Source organism: Atractosteus spatula, chromosome 6 (genome assembly GCF_055471065.1).
Source record: "Atractosteus spatula isolate fAtrSpa1 chromosome 6, fAtrSpa1.hap1, whole genome shotgun sequence".
Classification (NCBI taxonomy): Eukaryota; Metazoa; Chordata; class Actinopteri; order Semionotiformes; family Lepisosteidae; genus Atractosteus; species Atractosteus spatula.
Window position 1 is genome coordinate 20,700,280 of NC_142711.1, and position 16,948 is coordinate 20,717,227.

General features: G+C 39.8%; 1 protein-coding gene across 1 annotated transcript in view; it reads right to left on the reverse strand.

Moving 5' to 3' along the window:
* Nucleotides 1–12,771, reverse strand: part of mkxa (mohawk homeobox a) — a 31,358-nt gene extending 18,587 nt beyond the window's left edge. The window contains exons 1-5 of the mRNA XM_088918093.1: nucleotides 12,479–12,771; nucleotides 10,858–11,117; nucleotides 8,411–8,570; nucleotides 5,797–5,950; nucleotides 4,154–4,483 (exon numbers count right to left, since the gene is read on the reverse strand). Of these exons, the coding sequence (XP_088774219.1) occupies nucleotides 4,154–4,483; nucleotides 5,797–5,950; nucleotides 8,411–8,570; nucleotides 10,858–11,030 (817 nt within the window). The 5' untranslated portion in view covers nucleotides 11,031–11,117; nucleotides 12,479–12,771. The remainder of the gene's footprint in view (nucleotides 1–4,153; nucleotides 4,484–5,796; nucleotides 5,951–8,410; nucleotides 8,571–10,857; nucleotides 11,118–12,478) is intronic.
* Nucleotides 12,772–16,948: the final 4,177 nt, after the last annotated feature.

Below are 16,948 nucleotides of genomic sequence, written 5' to 3' on the forward strand. Positions count from 1 at the left end.
GATCTCACGTCTGCTAAATGGCACGGAGACTAGGATGAGCTGTTACTTTCCTAATACAGAAGAGCTGTGAGGAGAGCACTTGTGGTGGGTCAGTAGACCTGCAGTTTGGCCTTGAACTGTTATGACACTAACAATAACACTGTGCTGTAATAATTTCAGATCTGAAATGGATTTTAGTCCAAACCGGGGAGGGTGGTGGGGAGGATCCTGATTTAGAAGGATTTCTTGAAAACGAGTCCTCCGGGTAAGAAAGTCCGACATTCCCCTTCGGGAGAAAGCTCTCCAGGCAGCCAGGGCTCCCTCGCTCCCTCAAGGGAAGGTTCAGTGCTGTCGTTCTCATGCTGACCTGCGCCATGTGGCTGAGTGACCGGCGCACAGGGAAGAGGGGGCAACAGGTCCAGAAGCGAAGGAGATAACTATCGCTTCTCTGTCACGGAAGGTGACCATCAGGGCTATGCCGATCTTTTATTAACAGCCAGTTTTTGCCATCCTTTCACCAAGAAGCGTCTCTAGCAATAATAACGCATAGTAATTTCGAGGCCACCTGATACTGGTGTGATTTAAAAGCCCTGCAACTCTTGAATATTCTTTCTCAGCCAGTGCTCGCTCTCTTCTCCTGACAGCGCCTGCTTTCAGATAAAATATAGCAATAAGCCAGCCACAGATAAATATTCTGCACAAAAAATCAGCCTGTGGGAATCTTGGCCAATACAGTTTTTGGCACGGGTCCTCCTCCTTCTTTATTTTGCAATATTCGAGAAACAACAGCTTCCCTTTCTATTGGATTCCTGAAAGAGTCACTCTGGCACTTGTTAAATGATGTCCATCTGCTTCACTTGTAGCAGATGCCTAGCACAGAAGCAAACAAAACAATATTTTGGAGGCAGTGTGTTTTCAGGCAAGCAAACAGCTATGTTATATATTCCTGGTATGCCAGTAATAAATAATTCCCCAAAAGTTCTACTTAATCCCTCCTTTTATATATGTTATTCAGATTTTACACTATTCATTTTTAAAGTCGCATTACAGACATTACTTTGATTTTACTGTAGATTAAATGACTGGGCTGGCTTCTGCATGCCCAGTACTGTCACTGTTATATGAAAAGAGTACCTGTTTTTTCAGTCCTGTTGAGGTATTGTTTTTTATTGTTTTACATGAAATATTCCCGTTTGGGGAGATGGTTTTAAGCACTTAAACTGTACAATTCTCTAGGATTCAGTAACTGCCTGGCTCTTGGTGTGACTTAATTTAGTTTTAATGAGTCTCTGTTGCCTATTCAAACACTACTATTTTCATTTAACATGTTTCTGACTCAACCATGTTAAATGTTGCCTATATTTAAAAAAAACATACCATGTTAATGCTGCATAATACAGGTTGGATACATATTTTAATGCATCCCAAGTCCTGTAGAGCCATTTTCTGTAAATGTGAAGCTAATTGCGGCACATACAGTAAAAAGATTTGGTTTGTATCTCAAGCCGTAGTTCTTTGAAGAACCTCTAGAGATCTCCAAAACGGTAATCTTCTTTTGTGAAAGTACACACCACTTAAGGGGACATGACAACTCAGAGCTACAAGGGGAAGTGAAATGTTATGTTTTAATTACAAAGGAACAAGTAAACGTTTATTCCGTGGTGAAAAGAAAAGAGACAATGTTTCAGCTGTGGAGCCTTCTTCAAGTGTGTGTTAATTGTGTTAGCTTTACCGGGTTAACATAAAACGAGTAAATCTGGACCTAATTTTTCAATTCAAACATTTCCTCTCACTTTATTTTTGTAAACTCTGTTATTGTATTTTGTTTTAACAGGAAGGAATACACAATTCTACTCCAGAAAGAGGAGTCAAAGAAATTTGATCTCGGTTAATATACGATTGCAGTTTCTTACTGGCCTGTAAATCTCTCTCTTGCTCAGCATAGTTGAAGATCATTTCATTTATTATGATCTATATCATATCACATGGATCAGAATACAATTTTCAGCAAGAAGAAAAACATAGAAAGGGATTCCTGGCATTTAATTTCCCATTAAAGGGTAATTTGGCATAAAAAACTCTGGCACATGCAATGGAAATCTCCAACTCCTTGTTTTCAATGAAATTCCCTTAAGGACAATTTTTTTAAACAAAGGCCCTTAGTTTTCCACTGGAAAGACAAAGAAAATCCGAACCCACCATCTCCTGCCACATGTCTGATTATTCATCGGACTTCGGGATTGGCATTTATTGTGTGTACATTGGAGTCAGGTTCCGTTAGCTGCCAATTGTCTTATTAATGCACAGCTCAACCACCACACCCTCGTTAATTTTGAACGCCGGTTTGGTTTCAGGAACGCACAAGTGAGGCGGAGGTATATTAATTCAAACCATCAGTGCCAGGGACCTGGAAAATCCAGCTTTCTCACAACCAAGAAATACAGGCCTGAAATTTTAGACGCTCTCTAATTATCAAAGGGCTTCACTGCAATAATACGTTGGAATGCACTAAATGTTACAAAAGGAATGATGCAAAATAAAGACGAGCTATTTTAACCACAAGGTTGCACGTACAAATTGTACTGTGACTTATTTCATTATGTAAAATTCTAAACAGGACTTGGTAGGAACACTTTAATGTGGCCAAATATCTTTATGCTCTAAAAACCCTATGTGGTGAGGTTATATTTTAAAGAAACTCTAATGAAACCAATAAATTGTGGGAATGAATGAAAACCGGTGTGAGGCACAGAGCATTCAAGTGGTTCAACTACAGTAGCTGGTGAGAAAAAGGTTCTGTTGTCTTACCATGATAAAAGTCTGCCACCTAACTTTATCACAAAAAGATTTTTTTTTAATAAACAGATCTGGCAAATGAATCTGATATCTGGGTGGCCTGTTCTGACTAGAAGAGAAAAGTGTGGCAACATTTGGTATCCAAGCTACGGTACTTTCTAGGATGCTTCTTGAGGGTGCCCCTTTATGGATTTAAAACAAGGACGTGTGGGTAAATTGAAATTCTCATCTCTTTCAGGAAGCACTGTGATGTTCAGCTCAGGGCATCTTAAAACTGTCCAAAGGGGTTGTAACCTTTCTCAGGAAATGAGGCTGTAATGTCAATCCAAGCTGTTTAATATAGTTGCCACATTGAGGCGAAGCAAGATTTCAAACGCTTGGTGGACGTACTGGGCTCTTGACTTCACAATGTGATAATGCACAGCGAATTCTCCAGAATTGCAAGTATACCCCGTCCTTATTTTCAGTACTTAGTCAATTGTTCTCTTCATTCAAAAAACAGAATCAGACTCTTGTTTTTTTTTAAGCATAAGACATTTCTTACACATTTCTAAAGATGTAGACAGCAGCTTGTGTACTGCTGAGGTTACACTTGCATCCAGTTCCTTCCTCACACTGCCAGAGAGCTGTTTTTTTACCAGCCTGAATCCTAGACACATTTATTTTCAAATAAAAACTGAGACAAGAGATGCACACAACAGATTTGTACCTGATTAGAAGACTCGTGGTTCCTAATGAGACATCCACATAGAAGCTATGAATATAGGGTGTTTTTGTTTTTAAGCTTCAATACAAGCAACCGTTTGTCAGGCAAAGTGATTTTGCCTTAAGCAGCTTGGCATCTATTCCAGAATAAACACCCTGCCCATGCACTAGGACTCTGTAACTACTCATGTCTACATCAAAGGGATATTATACAGTAGTCCTTGTGTAACATTATGATTTGCTGGCTGTGAGTTTGGGATTAGATATCCATTGTGAGAACTATGCAAACAAATTCTGTAGTGACAAATAGAGAACTGACAGTAATCCTGCTTGAAAAATACAGTAAATCTGAAGCAAAGACCTTTGTGTTGAATTAATGGTGGGCGGATGTTCAGGTTATTTCTATTCGGTTGGCATATCTTTAAAAATTAAAATTAAATTGTTTTGCTCATCACAAATTTACAAATTATTATGCCACGGTACTCTTCAGAACCCTGACACTGGACTGATTTTTGAAGGCACTGCTGCCAGACAGCTCCAGAAAGAAAATGAAATTATAGAAGTAAAAAAAAAATGAAACATTATTCTGTTTTTTTTTAAAACGCAAATCATTTTTAAAAAAGCACAACAGGTTTTTCGGGTTTGTATCTGCATGAATATGTCAGCTACTCACCAGCACGATAAACAAAATTGGCTTCGGTTTCTGAAGACGAAGGTGAAAGCAGTTCCTCATCATATTCATTGGAACTAAAAGACCCTGAATGGTTTCTTTTGCGGGAGTCCATGATGACATTGGAAACCATGACGTGGCGCAGTGAGTCATTGAGGTACCGATGCAATAAACTGCTTTTGTATTTGGGCGGAGACACATAATCCTCGCCGAGAGATGTGTCGGCTCTCAGTCCCGCGCCGACGACGGTGGCTTCCTTTTTAATAACGCTCTGGTACATGGGCTTGCTGAACTCTGCCGTGCCCGTTGGGTTCCGGGACGCGTTTTCTCCATCTGAAAGAACGGGGAGGGGAGAAATCGAAATAAAGAGTAAGGGTGAGGGACAGTCACACAGCTATTTGCTTATGCATAGCTCTTTGAAAACTTACTGCTCCCCTTCCATTCAGTCTCAATCAGTATTCTTAGGGCCACACCTGACTTCTCTTACAGCCACAGGACTGTACCCCAGCTGCCAGCCCACACTGACTTGGGTTCGGATCACATCGAAACATTTCACCCCCCCACCACTCACAACGAATGCTGCTAGGTTCTCGATGGCCGGCTTCCGCTGTGAATGACACAAAACCGCCATCACATGCTACTGTAGGTCCGTGATGACAAATGGCAAGAGCGCTGAAGCCTGGATTTGATCTAGACCATATTCGTGCTAAAGAAACGATCTGACACACAAAGACAAGCATCAGAACTGTTTAATGCTGTCGGTGCGGGCTTGATTTTGTTTTTCCCTGCAGTGGGTGCTTAGTGGGATTTAGCCAGTAGGCACAGCACAGAGGGAAAAGGTTAATCCCCCCCCCCAGCTACCCGTCAAAAAATGTCACATGTTAGGTTTCTTATATAAAGTTTTAGGGACGTTCTAACTGGAGCTGAAATCCAAGTAATCAGCCAACACAGGGGTAATGAAAGGTTCCCCAGGCAACAGGAGGCCTTCTTGTTCCAGAGAACAAGAGGGCCCCATCTGGCCCATTCAGTAGTTAAGAGCTAATGAGTCCAGCAACAGAGCCCAGTAGCTTATTCCATACTCCTACAACCCTTTGTGTAAAGAAGCGCCCCTTTGTTCTCCGTTTTAAATGCACTTCAGCATAGTTTCCACTTATGTCTTCTGGTATAAGCTGTCCATGTGAAATTTTGCATTTGAAGGTGCAGGAATACTGCATAACAAGGTATTGTGTCACTGGTTAAGAAAACACCATGCAACCATTAAGATTAAAGCAAAAGGGAATTTGAAAATACATACTGTACTGCTGCTGCTCTATATTCTCTGCCTTTAAATGTTCTAAAGTCTAAGTGTGGTGATTTTAGAATCCCCATGTTCTTGACAAGGGATTTTGCCTGCAACGAAACCTGCATCAACAACAAGTAGGGCGACAGGGTTTTAGTCTGAATTGCAGCGACAAAAAACGACATGCCAAACACAAAATTCATGATCACCCTACATCAAGGAAATATCTAGAAAAATTGAGTATCGCAATAAAATAGTCTTAAGCCACTGTAATCCTGCCTGTTAACTTTGTTTTCCAGGTTTTGTTGTACAACAGAAAGGAGAATGGATTTTCCAAATAAAACTGATGAAATGTTCTGACATGTACCTTCTGAGCATGTATCGTCACTGCTAACACTAAGTCTCTCCGCATTCCCCTGGACGTATTTGTTATATAATTTGATGCGTAAAGCCCAGCTCAGGTCAGGTTGTCTTACAGTATTCTTCAGTCTCCGTCTGGCATTAGCAAACCAGTTGGATACCTGCAAAATGAAAATAAAACAGAAATGTCATAATTTAGCACTAACCCAGAACCTCAAACCCTTTATATACAGGTATTAGCACTGGTACTTTTTGGCGACTAAAAAAATCGGGTTTCCAAGATGCCCAGAATTTAATCTCTTTGATCGAATGTTCAATTAATTTTATGAAATAAAACAGAAGCTTGCGGATGCCTGTTGAGAAAGGCCTACTTGGAAAACTTGAGAATTCCAATTTGTTTTCCTCGTCAGGCAGTCATGTCCTTGTGCTCATTTTCTACAATGTTAAGACCACCGTTTTACTGGACATAATTTAGTATTACATTTAGCCAGGGAAACAGAGATTTCAACACAGTTCAAGGCATTCCTTTCCCGGAAGCTGTCACGTGCATATAAGCTAATGAACTAAGATCCTGCAGAAATCGAGATACTGTCTGGAGGAGTGAGCTGAGAGGCACTTGAGGAAACCTTTCTTATTTTCTGTTGTGCTCGGCCTCCCCGGGTCCTTTATTCTGAAAACACGGTCATCTGTTTTTAACCCCTCAGTTCAATGAAATTTAAAATTAATATCTAGTCCAACAGGTTATTGCGGTAGTTAATACTGTGCTTCTGACTGTGTCCTTACATTTAATGGAAATAGGCATTTTAACAGAACACCTGCTGTCATGTTGCTCTTTATTACAATGTCTAGTCTCTTGATACTCAGTCCTGCGCCTGAATAAAGACAACCAGGAAAAGAGTTACAGAGCGTACAATGGCTTATGAATCATCATCTAGGCACACATTCTGCCCGTCCCTCTGAGATGTGCGAGCATGATCATTTTTAAAAGGGGCACAGCAAAAACTAAGGAGCATAGTCACTCTAAAGGCTGAATTACAGAACCACAGGCGTGGTCCTTTTAATGTTATGAAGTGACAAAAAAACCCTTTTTGTTTCTGGCATTGTTCTTGTCCCCTCTTTAGAAAACCTTGCTGAAACTGGATTATTCCTACTATTAAAAGCGTAAGAGATGAATCTGGGACAATTTCTCATTCTGTACACTTGTGCCCAGCACTCCCCACCTGAAATTATTATAAACTTCAGATACTGAACAGCCCTTTGGAAAACAATGTCAACTGTTATTCTGGGTCTACCAGTTTTATATCACATTGGAGCATCTTATATTTTATGGTTTTGAATTTCGCACTGAATTCGAAGCAGAAAGTCAATTCAAAGTTGAATTTTCACTTAATGAATTAAATATCTATATAAAATAAACATCTCTTTACTCACTAAGCTGTTCTCGGGATTTCCAATTATGAAAATATTTAGGAGATGCTTGAATCTTGTCCATGAGCTAAAACACTTTTAATCAAGAATATCAAATTGGAATAATATCCTTCAGAAGTCACAAGTTGAAGAAACATATTATCACACCTACATTATCTCAGACTTGGTTGGAATCTTCTTACTTTTCTAATTATATAAATACCAGGAGTACTCGTAAATGCTAGTAAAATGCTTTGAAAATTCCCCACTTATCGAAAACATGGGGGTAATACAGGATCTGTCATGTACTTCCACAAAGTATTTATTCGCAGACTTACAATTGCATACCATTCTTTTAAATTAAAAAAATAAAATGTCAGTTTATACCAATTCTTATCAATAAGGACAAGTCATACTTTTAATCATTAAAAAAAACACGAACTACTTATTCAAGATTGCCATTTTTTAATTTTAGAATGTAAAGCACATTATTGTGAAAACCACATATTCTGACTTTTTTAGGATTTGGGATGGACATTTCCCTTTTCTAGTTTAATGTAAATTAATAAGATTAACATATAAGTATTTCCCAAATGTATACTTAAATTTTACGTGTCTGTGAGACAGTCTATAAGAAGTTAGAATCTGCATGGACTTCAAAGATGTTTAAATCTGGCAGCACCTTTCTGTAGAAGAAGACTCATTTATAATAACATAAATACAGTACAGTGGATTTGGAAGGATCACACCTGTCCTTTAAAGCCCTTTTCAATTTATTTGAATGTTTCAGTCTGATTTATGTGAGGAAAATTGGAAGAGTGTTAGCGGAGGCTTTTAATAAAATCCAAATTCAGACAAATCATAATAACCATAAAAAAGAAAGAACCTTTCTCTAACCCCATATCTTTTGAATCTGGATTTTGTTTTTAATTTATGCATTAGGCAGACAGCTAGACACCAGGGATTGATGACATTTCTAAATCCTCCCACCCAAAGCAGATGAGCTTATTCTTGAAAATGAACTATTCGATTCAGTTGCTCACGATAAAGCTTTTTAAAATATGAATGTTGACGTAATCCCCCTTTCATAAGTTAGCCATCAATGATCAACAGTTTGCTGCTGTAATTAACTACTGTCACATTCGCACAGTGTACTGTACAGTATGTGCTGTATGTAACGAGAGTTTTCCGTTTCTGGCGGTGACCCCCCTCACCTGCACTAAAGTCATCTGTGAGCCAAGTGCCAGGAGAATTTTCTCTGTTTTCGTCGGGTAAGGATTATCTCGGTGTTTGTAAAGCCACTGTTTGAGAGGACGAGCCATATCCTGCAGAGCCTGTCGTTTATGTCTCACTTTTCCTCCGTTTTGACGGGACCTGAGGAGACAAATTGAGAAAAATACATCCCACGCACTTTGCGTCAGCCGGGAATTGCGCGCAACCAGTTCGAACATACTGTCCGCCTTTATTCGCTGTAAAGAAAATTGTGATTCATTATCCTATCACGTTATAAATGTATATCATTTGCGGAAACACTAAAAGACCAGAATGTTACGGACTGTAACAGCTGTTTAACTGAACGCGTTTCAGCCGAAAATAGAAAACCGACAGCTGTTTTATTTCTTTTTTTATTATTTCACATTTGGAACCTGTTCAGTGTTTATCGTATTAACATTCGGAAACATTAAAATATATAAATCGAACATATAACCAGTTTCCAATCAATATCTATTTAGAAAGCCTTTACATTAGTAATTCTTACAGATGTCTTCCTAACAGTTCAAATAGTAACGGCAGTTCCTCTTTTTCTCTTACGGCACATTATCCACATGTGGTGTGTTTAAAAACGAGAAAAATCACCTTAATGAAATGTACTATACTGCTGATCTTAAATAAACGCGAACTAAGCTCGACGATTAAGAATCATTTCTAGACATCAAACAAATCCATAAAACAGAACGCCAGCTCAATTCAAAGGCAAAGCACATAAACGGCACGCAGAATCACGTCTACAGTAAGACATTTAATCCGTTAATGGCGTTTAAACTTCAAATCCATGCCCGGTCAATCAAATCAGCACGCCTGAAGGGCAGTTCTATTTGTCTGTTCGCTTTTCTCCATCTAGAAAGTATAAAAATATTTCCTTGTCATTATCATCATAATGTTGAACACCAACGTGTTTGGTATCTGTAATTGCACAGAACGTTTACTGTTAAATGTTGTTGTCGCAGCTGCACGACAGCTACAAGTCTGTAATACAGGAAAAATAAAGCTTTTTTTATATGAACTTATACTCTCACTAGAGATACCCTCGCCTAATCGGTTTTTACTGTGAACCTTTTAGGATTTCTTTCATCAGTCACGGCTTGCGCCTTTTGTGTAACGCTTATTTATGGTCTGTAGGTGGCACGACCGAGCCGTCAGAAGAGCTTTTCATCTTCTCCGAGACATCATTGCAGATGTAACATATTTCCCTCTGCCCTCAAGTCTCCCTGAGGTTCATGTTCTACAAATATTTCCCTTGTAATCTAGATCTGTATGAACAAAATAAAAAGAACATTTTACTCCCTCTACCAACCTTTGGCGACACGCACTCCGTGTTTATATTAATATTCTTTATTAGTAATATTCCCACTGAAAGGGCACTCTACAGTCTTTATATTATCTTTAGGTCTCACTTTACACACAGAACGCATTACAATATCTCCAACACAGACCAAAGCAAAGTAACGTAAGAATGTTTACGTAGGCTGACTTTATATTTCATGCAGAATCGAGTCGGATGTGTTGTTGGTTTTAAATCGCAAAGCATTATTAAAGGTCTAGGCATGCGGTATTATCTGCAAATTATAGCTTACTGTATGTCTCTCAAACGTAAACACCCAGAGCAGTTAATAGTAAGTGCATCGGTCTCGGCAATTTCTGAAACTAATCGATGACGTGATAAAGTACAGTATATATTCGCAGAGATTCTAAAAAAATACATGACTGACCGGACCGCACAAGCAGTTCATGGATGTACAGTACTTATTGTTGGAAAACGGACTGTAATACGTGCGTTAAAATAAAAAAACGGAATGAACTACACTTCTTGAATAAATCGACTAAAGGGTTAACGTCAGTTTAAATGTACCGAAATCAGAGTAACCCATGTGTTTTAATTATCTCCAAGTTTATAAACAACGACGAGCCTTCTGAGTTTTCCTCTTATTTTCAATTCACAGTAAACTAGAGTTGTTCATTTCACGGATATATGTTTCATTTTTTACTTGATTAAGAAAGTGTCGGAATGAATACTCTGGCTGTTTATACCGTGCATTTGTCTGGTACACTAACACATTTACGAAGAAGCTTACTGATCAAGAACTTTGTGGTCACATTGAAATTGAAACAAAAAATACAAGTAACTAAAGTTTCATTAACTAATATTCACACTCTTCCCATTTGTTTCATTGATGTGTATGTGGGTAGCTCTTTCAAAGACAAAGACAAAATAACGGCATGCTACTGGCGACACCAACTCTAATGTTTAAATGTTTAACTGATTTTCTTGTATGAAACAAAAAGTGCGGAACCAAGCCTCGGGATATAAAATCCCCTATTGTTGCCTAATTTTCTTTACCTTTGTTGTTTTCTGAAAACAAAGTAAAAGTACAGTACGTACCCGGATCTCCGGTGCCTGATTCCGGAGCTGTCTTTGATAGAATGGTTTGAGATTATATCTGGATGTTGTCCATCAATAACTTCTAAATAGTTTCTACTGCTCCTTTCAACTTCTTTAGCCTTTTCTTCAAAAAGGACCTGATTGCTTAGTTTATTAAACACGATCGTGTTCATCTTTGGTGCTGTATTCCCTTTATTTTGGTCTCCTGGTGATCGATGCGCAACTATGCGAAGAAACTGCAGTGTCTCCAGGTAATCGTCCTGTGAGGAAAAAGCAAACGATTTCAGCATGAGAATCATTTCTACACTCTTTTTAGTGCAGAAACGAGAAAGTGCATTATTTTGAAACGAAACGGCGTATCGCCTCCCCAATTCGGATACACACTTTTGTATTCGTATGTGTGAAATGTTCGTCGTCGTTTTACTTTTTTCAACTTCTCTTCTAAACTCCACTTGGGATGGATGCAGATCCGATTCTTCGGCAATTTTCGATGTAAAAAGAAGTTGCCATTTGCTTTATGAACAAGGGTCGTTTTCTTGGCGTGGATGTCTCCACATCATGTTTGTCACGAATTACTTTCTTTTTCTGATTTTATCTCCACATTGACAGAAATACATGCCCCCCGACCAACACACACACACAGGCGCACCGAAAAGACACGGAGACAGAAACTTGAGAAAAAAAAATTATACAAATAGTGCCCCGCTACGAAATAAGGACTGAACAACATTCACTGTATTATATTTTTTAATGATTTTTGCTTTTGCTAATCATTACTGTGTGCGCGTATTGGTAGGGTGACATTTAGAAGAAGGGCTAAAGTTCTGTATAGCCGCACAGGAAATATATTACTCTTAATATATGGGTAATGCTATACGACTGTCCATGACATGTATATTCAGTTATCTATGTTATTGGCCCTTCGGTGTGCGATAATGCGTTCATCACTTCTATAACAAATCAACGCAGATTTTCTGTCTGACGACAGCATTTTCACATTTTTGTGCGTGTATGAGCCCAGTCCACACTTCCAGAACGCGATGTTACAGAAAAAAGACTAAGCAAATAAAGATGTTTTTTTCTGAATGCATTGCAATGGGTGTCTTCCAACGTGCTTATTGACTTAAGTGTACAGACAGCTCGGTGTTTTTAGTAGTTTCCAATAGAAGAGGGCTCTTTTTAGAGTCATATAAACTCTTGCAGCCTCTTTGATTTTTTTTTGTATAGTTCACATATTTATAATTTTACAAACGAATAACTGGAATTATATCTGGTTTATTTGAAAGGGCATGTCTTCTCGCGCTGAAGTCTGAGGTCTCAATTTTATTTATATCTTTTTTTGAGCGGAATATGTGGTTCGTTATCCGTTTTCGCAAAACATGTCATTTAAAAAAAATGTTAGACATAACTGAATAATGTTAGGTGTTTTGAAACTGTAACCCATCTGAACCTGAAATGTTAAAAAGGCAGTCTAAAAGGCTGCATTCCTTATCATATCTCTTCGCTTGAGCAGAAACGCTGAAAAAGCCTCTCTAAACAGAATGGTGATCCGCTATCGGACGCGTGAAACCTTTCGGTTTACAATCAGCAGAGCAGAGAGGAGCTGAATAAATCCCATTACCTGTAAAGCGCCCCTCCTGCGTCTCTCTGTAGCGGATAATCCAGTTCCCTGTGTCCCATTCCACGCTCACATGTTCTCCGTGCTAAGTTCCTGAGCTCAAACCACACGAACCGCGGCCGCCTCTGTGCTTTATTCACCAGCCTGGGCGAGCGCGCCCGGGAATCTGAATTCCGTACCCTTCTCATGTTTCTTAGCTAAGCGCCGCAGCCTGCGAACATAAAGTTAATGCTCTATGCCTGTTCCGCGGCTCAAGGAGAGGGAGGCTACTGGGTTACATCTCTACAGTGTTCCCTGTGAGTCTCAGTCTGGACGGATTCCAGCAGCCGGTCAACAGCAGACAAGCGCAGCTTTTGTTTACTGCGATGGAGATCCTCCTTGGCGCATTATCGCGCTCCTTCAGCTTCGCGATACGGAGGGCAAAGAAATGGGGAAATAAAATCAGATTTGCTTCAGTTCGCTAAAAGGGGTGCAACGTCGTTAAGTGGACCGAATAAGGAGAACGAGGAGAAGCTTTATGAGTAAAGTGAACAAGTAACAACCTTACGAAGTATCTCGACTGAAAAGGCATCGCAGGTTTATGTCTATAGGTTGAGTATAGCCCCGTTTCTGTGCAGAATTAGTCATAATTGTCGATAAAGTCGGCTAATACCCATTCTTCACCAGTGAAATAACACCAGCATTGGAGCAGTCCGTGTCTGTTAAGACACCTACTGTACACACTGCGACTGAAACCACTTTCAAAGGCTTGCCTCATCCGCAGAATAAACCTTGAGCACGAAACATACTGTGTCTGAAAATCCGTCATATTTGTCTCGACGGCAGAATCACACAATCAGCTACTGTAACATCGCGTAATTGCGGACAAGGGCGATTGCTAAGCGAACGAAACTAATCACGATAAAATGTTCACTGCGTGTGGTAGCCTGATAGTCGGAACTCGTTTTCAGTATTAGTCTCAAATCTTTAAGGATTGATATTCCAGCTAGGAGATGAAAAAGTCAACAAATGCAGGACGAAGTCTGGGAGAGACTGTGAAGTAGGGAATATGCATTCAAATGATAAATGGAAACTAGAACGGGAATGATCGTACTGTTTTCACTATAGTCTATATTGCTTCACTACTACTTTAGCTACATGTATAACTAAAAAAACAATATTCACACATTTTCTGGAGAGAACTGGCAATTGTAACGGCATACGGGCTATCAGAGCTACAGTATATCTGCTCGAAATAGGAAAAAATGTTTAGATGAACTCGACTCGATGTTCTATCACTTTAGGACTTATGCCCTTGACAGTAATTGTTACAAAAAAGCATTTTCACAATGATTTAACAATTTCAGCACAAGGGTTGCCACGTTAAAAAAACGACCCAAAGCTCTCAACCTTTTGAGTGCATTTTTCAGCACATTAAAGACAGATTTGTTGATAAACATAAAACGACAACGACGAAGTTGGACACACTCCTGTTAGCGTTTTAAAGGACATTTTGTATTTTTTTGTGATGTCAAACCCATTCACGCGTTGCGTAAGATGCTTTACACGTCATTATGCGTTGCAAGTTATTAATGTTTTCTCATTTTATTAGGCTGACTCCTTTTTCCAAAGCGACATAAATTCGCACCTTTCGTACAGCTGGGCACCTGCTGTAAGTAGCCTTTGCTCCAGGGTACGACAGCAGCACAAACACGGGATTTGAACCCACAGCCTTCCTGCCAGAAGTGTAGAGCCCATAAACACTATTGCACACCTGTGCCTAGTTTGCTATGGTTGTGTTTTTGGTATGTCACTGTTAATATTGGTTTTTGACGAACTGAACACTGTATTATAACGATACAGTGTGATCTATTACTGCATATTGAATATTGCTATCAAGTGATAACTGTAGCTCTATACGTAAATTAGCAGACGGAGAAATTGTAAATACAAATTAAAAACAGAAAAGGAGCAGTAGCCACAGAGCTGAAGCGCACGTAGTTCCGAGACCAGCCTGCACGATTACAAAGTAATAAAGTCCGTTCGCGTACTTCACCAGACCCTGACGCTATTGTTTCAAATACAGTACAACACTGCAACGGCATTGGGAATACCACGAAGAACTCGAAGCTGGTAAGGACCGGTACGTGAAGCGCCGCGTAAGATCCCGAGTTTTTACGCCAGCTCCGTAAATCCGTGGTGTTTGGACCTGCCCGTGTGGCACCGTCCCGGTGAGGGGACGACGCGGGGGCTTGTCAAAGCGCGGCTCATTCACCCAGGCTTCAACTTGAAGAGCTGAGTGAGGAAGCACGGCACACGCCTGCCTGCTACTGTACGGTTTTGTTGTTGTTTGCCATCCCTGAATCATTCATCCGTCAAGAGGCCAATCAAAGGACACATTACTGCCTCGCCGAGGTAAAACTCTACAGTACGTGCTTCACACTGAGGTATCCTGCTACTCATCCCACTCTCACTACCACTGGCAACAGAAAGAGCTGTACAAGTGTAGTGTTAATAATGACGAAAATTTCCCCCAGTAAATCCTTGGTTATAGGTCCGTATTCATTAATTTGGAAAGTTATTACTTTTGCTGTTTGCTGTCAACACACACTTAATGCTTGTGCCGAGGGATGTTGACTAAAGTAGAGTCTGTATCTGGGATATGGATTATGGGCTATTTAATTTGAAGTTTAAGGTGAACTCGTAAAAGACTCCTGTACTGAGTTAGTAAAGGGTTGTTCACTAGACGAAATCGGCCTCAGACGAAGTATCGTAATGGGCCCGTGAATCCGGTGGAATAGGCCAGATGAAAACATATCTTTACATTTGGGTTGCCAAGCTTTTAGTACAAGTAATACAACTTTTAATAACGTATATTTGTTTTTGTTAAGAAATAATAGTTTAGCAAGCATATAATAAAGGAGCGTTTTCAAAATATTTGTTTACATATCACAAATAAATAATATTTAACTATATTCATTTGGAATTTGTATTAGATTTAAAAAAAATCATTGTGTGACCTAATTTGCTTTATAATTGATTTGGAAAATGAATGTAAGAAGCACCAGAGTTTCAAGATGACTTTCTATGTGCAAAACAGAATCATGGACAGAAAAGTCTTTCCCCCCCTTTCCAAAATGACATTTATTTTGTACTGAAAAAAGTACGTTTTTTTTCGTATAAAATAACGAGAAGTAAACATTTAAATAACATTTCGAGACCCACAAATTAAAGCTGTCGGCGTCTAGTTTAAACTATTATGGGTTCAATGTGTGTTTTCGTCTCAGTCATTGAGAAAACGTTGCTAAAGACATTTTCAGGCAAAGGCCTCCGTGAGATTGACCGATTCCCTTTCTGCCTCTGCCACATTCTGCCCCCAGTCATTCCAGTCGACAAGGCCAGAACTCACTTAAAGGACTGTGCAACACTCTCTCATCAGATTACTTTATTTCATTCGCTAAACCTCATGAATATAATCCAGACATAAGATAATAACTACAAAGATTCGACGAATGGTCTTGTTGCGCATAATTTGTTATCATTCATAAAGGTCGCAAGTCATAGTACAAAAAACACCCGGTCAGTATAATACTGAGTTTCTGAAAGTAAGCGGTATAGAGCTACATAAACAAGAGAGACAGAACGCACGTCGTGGCGCACAACTATATTCTAAGCCGCCAAATATGTTTCTTTGAAGATTCATGATAACTGAGATTATTTAATAAGCACGACCTAGAAGTGATACTATTCGAGATTTTTTTCCGTCTCCTCTTTGTCGCGGATTTGAGGATGAGCAGCACTACTGTGTTTCACCATGTGGTAAATGTTTTGATTTGTGGACAGTGGAGAGACAGCTCAAATCAAAGCGTTTAGGTCATATTAGGAACTTTATTCACTTGCCTCTTGTGAGTACTACATCTCCAGACTAATACAGTATATTTTCTGTCGGTTTACCTACAGTACATTTTTTGTAAACTTCACCGACACTTACAGTATGATTCAAATTTAATTGTAACATATTACTATCAAATGACGTCTTTATACAAACAAAACGTTTCACCCTATGAGCAAATTTCATATTATGCATGATTGACGGAGTTAAAGAACTTCTTGCCTTAAATCCTATTCCAGAAAGTTGGTTTCTCTTTGTTGGCTGCAGTAGCTAAGGCTGAACACCAGATGTTAATAACGCCTGTCAGATCTGGCGACTCGTCATGCCTTTCATTCATAGTCTTGTCTCGGGGAAGTGGAACTCCCAGCCTGCTTTCATGTTCGCAGGCCCTTCAGCCGGCCGCGGCCGCAGCACAGCTGAGTTTCTGAAACGGGCGCAGGCTGGCATTTCTCTGTGACAGATGGCTGAGCCGGAGAGTGCCCTGGCGTGGTTGTCACAGGGCCGAGGAGCCCGGCGGCGACGGATTCCTTGGCAACGGCACCTCACCAAGGCCGGCGCGTGTTGGGGAGTGCTTGCGCAGCAGCCTTCAGCCTGATACTCAG